The 3,129-nt window shown below is 39.5% G+C and overlaps 1 protein-coding gene across 1 annotated transcript; it reads left to right on the top strand.

Moving 5' to 3' along the window:
• Positions 1–2,073: 2,073 nt before the first annotated feature.
• Positions 2,074–2,697, top strand: LOC117028724 (ATP synthase subunit O, mitochondrial-like). The gene has a single exon (XM_033117617.1). It carries the CDS (start codon positions 2,074–2,076, stop codon positions 2,695–2,697), a length of 624 nt encoding a protein of 207 aa, XP_032973508.1.
• Positions 2,698–3,129: the final 432 nt, after the last annotated feature.

Genomic DNA, 3,129 nt, shown 5'->3' with positions numbered 1-3,129 from the left:
GCTAGGTTGCAGGGTGGAGGGTATGGGGGGCTGCCCTGCTGCTTCCCAGGGTGCCAAATTATAAGGAGTACCAAACATCCTTGAAAAGGTAATGAGGTAGAGAACTCCTCTCAGGAACATTATGGTATTAGCGGAAGAAATAATGTCTGCTTGAATAGATAAGTGAGAAGAGGACCTCATGCCTGAAGAGCAATTCATGGTTGATAAATTCTAACAAATACAGGTCTAGTTAGAGGCAGGCCTGTTGTTTTGCTGAATGTGGTCTACAGTTTGGGCCAGGCACAAATTGCTAAGGACATAGGGAAAAATAGTTTGCTTCCATTGGGGATTTCCTTTGTATCCATTCTACCAGGCAGGTGTTCCTCAAAATAAATGTATAAATATTTCAAAAACTTGTGAGAGGAGCACCACATCATCAGCGTAAGAATTAGTCCAATTCTGATTGCACTGAGTCCCCATTCACGGATTGAGTATAATTGTCATGGGAAGGCTGTTTTTCTCTGGGCCTGAAGATGAGTCCCAGTGTGTAGTGGGCCAGAGAAGGAAGACACACTTCCAGAACAGCAAGGTATCAAAGTCACTGGGACATTAGAATGGGGACTCTTCTTGGGACGAAATAATTCTGCCAAAGGCTGGGTCACCTATATGTGAGTATATTCATTTCTGCTTTGTCCCTGGCACCTACCTTCTTTGGCTTCCAATTTATTCTCCTAAACTCCTGCTCTGATAGAAAGGTGGTCTCTGTGTTTTATTGTTTTAAAACTAATAGACTTTACTTCTTAGAGAAGTATTAGGTTCATAGAAAAATTGAGCAGAAAGTACCGAGAGTTCCCATAAACTACTGCTCTCTCCCCTCACAAGTTTCTCCTGTGAGTAACATCTTGCATTGGTGTGGTACATTTATTACAATTGATGCACCAATATTGGTACATTATTATTAACTAAAGTCCATAGTTTATATTAGGGTTCATTCTTGGTGTTTTACAGTTCCGTGGGTTTTGACAAATGTATCATGTGTATCATGTACCGACAATTACATTATCATGCAGGATAGTTTCACTGCCCTAAAAATCCCCTGTATTCCAAACCTTGGCAACCACTGATCTTTTTACTGTCTCTATAGTTTTCTCAGAATGTCATATTGCTGGAGTCATATGGTATATAGCCTTTTCCTACTTGCTTTTTTCACTTACCAATGTGAAATACAATGTTCCTCTGTGTATTTTTGTGCCTTGATAGCTCTTTTGTTGTTCTTGTGATAAGAGCACTTAACATGAGATTTACCTCTTAACAAAATTTTAAGTGTATGATAGTCTTTGTTTTTAAGTAGACAGAGAGAAAAAAGATGGAAGAACTCTAAGAAACAGTAACAATTTGTTTAAAACTCTTGAGATGATGGAAAGTTTGCTTTCATTTTGCTAGTTTAATTGGTTTTATTGTTGGCTACAAAGGACTGTTCCTATTTACTTGTCTTGCCATGTTTAGTGCAAAATTAGTAGCAATACTGAAACACTTAACATGCCTACTTCTAAGCTTCTATGTGGAATCTGTACCCCAGACCAAAGCTTTGTGCCACCCTGTACTTCCTCCAAAGTGTAATGTCTTTTTCATTAAATTCACTTTCTGAATATCTCTAACGTGTTCAATTGCAAGTTATTCCTGAATACTTGAAGATGGATTGTGTATGTTTAAACATTGGTTGTATGTCACCCATTTTGCCTGTTTTAATACTTATTTGTCTTTGAAGAAAACCACATTTGCTGAATTGACACACACACATTAGATGAGTGTCTGGTTTCTGTTTCTTAAAGTAGGATTATGTTGAACAGCTCTTTTTGGTGCTCAGCTATTCAATCTGACCCTCATTGTGTTTTTTGCTCACCTGTAAATCTGAAGTTTGGCACCATCGCTCCCTTTGCCCTCCCCTCAATAAATCATGGGTAGTGACAAGGGAAAGGATCAAAAGTGGCATTTATTGAGCACCTACTATACATCAGGTACTTTACAAATTGTTACCTAATTTACTAGATGTGTTTAAAAAATACAAAGGGACCTACAGCGGCCCGGGAGAAGATGGCAGCCCCAGTAGTGTCCAGGTTCTCCCGGACACAGGTGCGATGCTTCAGTACATCTGTAGTCAGGCCATTTACTAAGCTTGTGAGGCCACCTCTTCAGATACATGCCACTGCTGCGTATTCTACTGCATCTAAGCAGAATAAACTGGAACAAGTAGAAAAGGAATTGTTGACAGTAGCGCAACTCTTGAAGGAACCCAAAGTGGCTGCCTCCATTATGAATCCCTATGTTAAGTGTTCTGTTAAAGTGAAAACCCTAAATGACATGACCGCAAAAGAGAAGTTTTCTCCCCTCACATGCAACGTGATGAATTTGCTTGCTGAAAATGGTCGCCTGAACAATACCCCTGGAGTCATTACCGCCTTTTGTACCATGAGTGTACACCGTGGGGAAGCACCTTGTTCAGTTACCACCACATCTCTTTTAGGTGAGGCCACTCTTTCTGAATTAAAAACGGTGCTGAAGAGCTTCCTAAGTAAAAATCAGGTACTGAAATTGGAAGTTAAGACTGATCCATCAATCATGGGTGGAATGATTATCCATATTGGAGAGAAATATGTTGATATGTCTGCAAAAACCGAGATTCAGAAGCTGAGTAGGGTTATGCAGGAGGTTTTCTGAAAGTAATTGATTTTCCGTCAGGGAAAATTCTTAAACTTGGAGCAACAATAAAATGCTTCCTGAACAGGGAAAAAAAGAAGAAGAAAAAAGACAAGGGACAAAAAAGACATGAGTATTTGAGAGGTTAAGTTGCCCAAATTATCCAGCTAGTAGTTCAGATCCCAAAGTCAATGCTATTTGTACTTCATCAAACTGCATCCCAGATAGAAATTCTGTGCTTTTCATGAGCTAGAGACTTGCTTCTCAAAGTGTGATTCACAAACCAACAGCGTTAGCATCACCTGGGAGTTTGTTGGAAATGAAAAATGTTGGGACCCAAGCCACACCCACTAAATCAGAATATTCAGTTTAACAAGATCCTTAGTTGATTTGCAAGCACAGTGAACTTTAAGCATTGATGTAGAGAATATGGCAGAATGGATCTTGCGACTT

The sequence above is a fragment of the Rhinolophus ferrumequinum genome, chromosome X, assembly GCF_004115265.2.
Source record: "Rhinolophus ferrumequinum isolate MPI-CBG mRhiFer1 chromosome X, mRhiFer1_v1.p, whole genome shotgun sequence".
Classification (NCBI taxonomy): Eukaryota; Metazoa; Chordata; class Mammalia; order Chiroptera; family Rhinolophidae; genus Rhinolophus; species Rhinolophus ferrumequinum.
The sequence above is the reverse complement of the archived record's forward strand: the minus strand, read 5'-3'. Positions and strand labels throughout refer to the sequence as shown.

Bases quoted from the DNA above. Each gene is read 5' to 3' on its own strand.
- LOC117028724 (XM_033117617.1), top strand. From the start codon at position 2,074: ATGGCAGCCCCAGTAGTGTCCAGGTTCTCCCGGACACAGGTGCGATGC.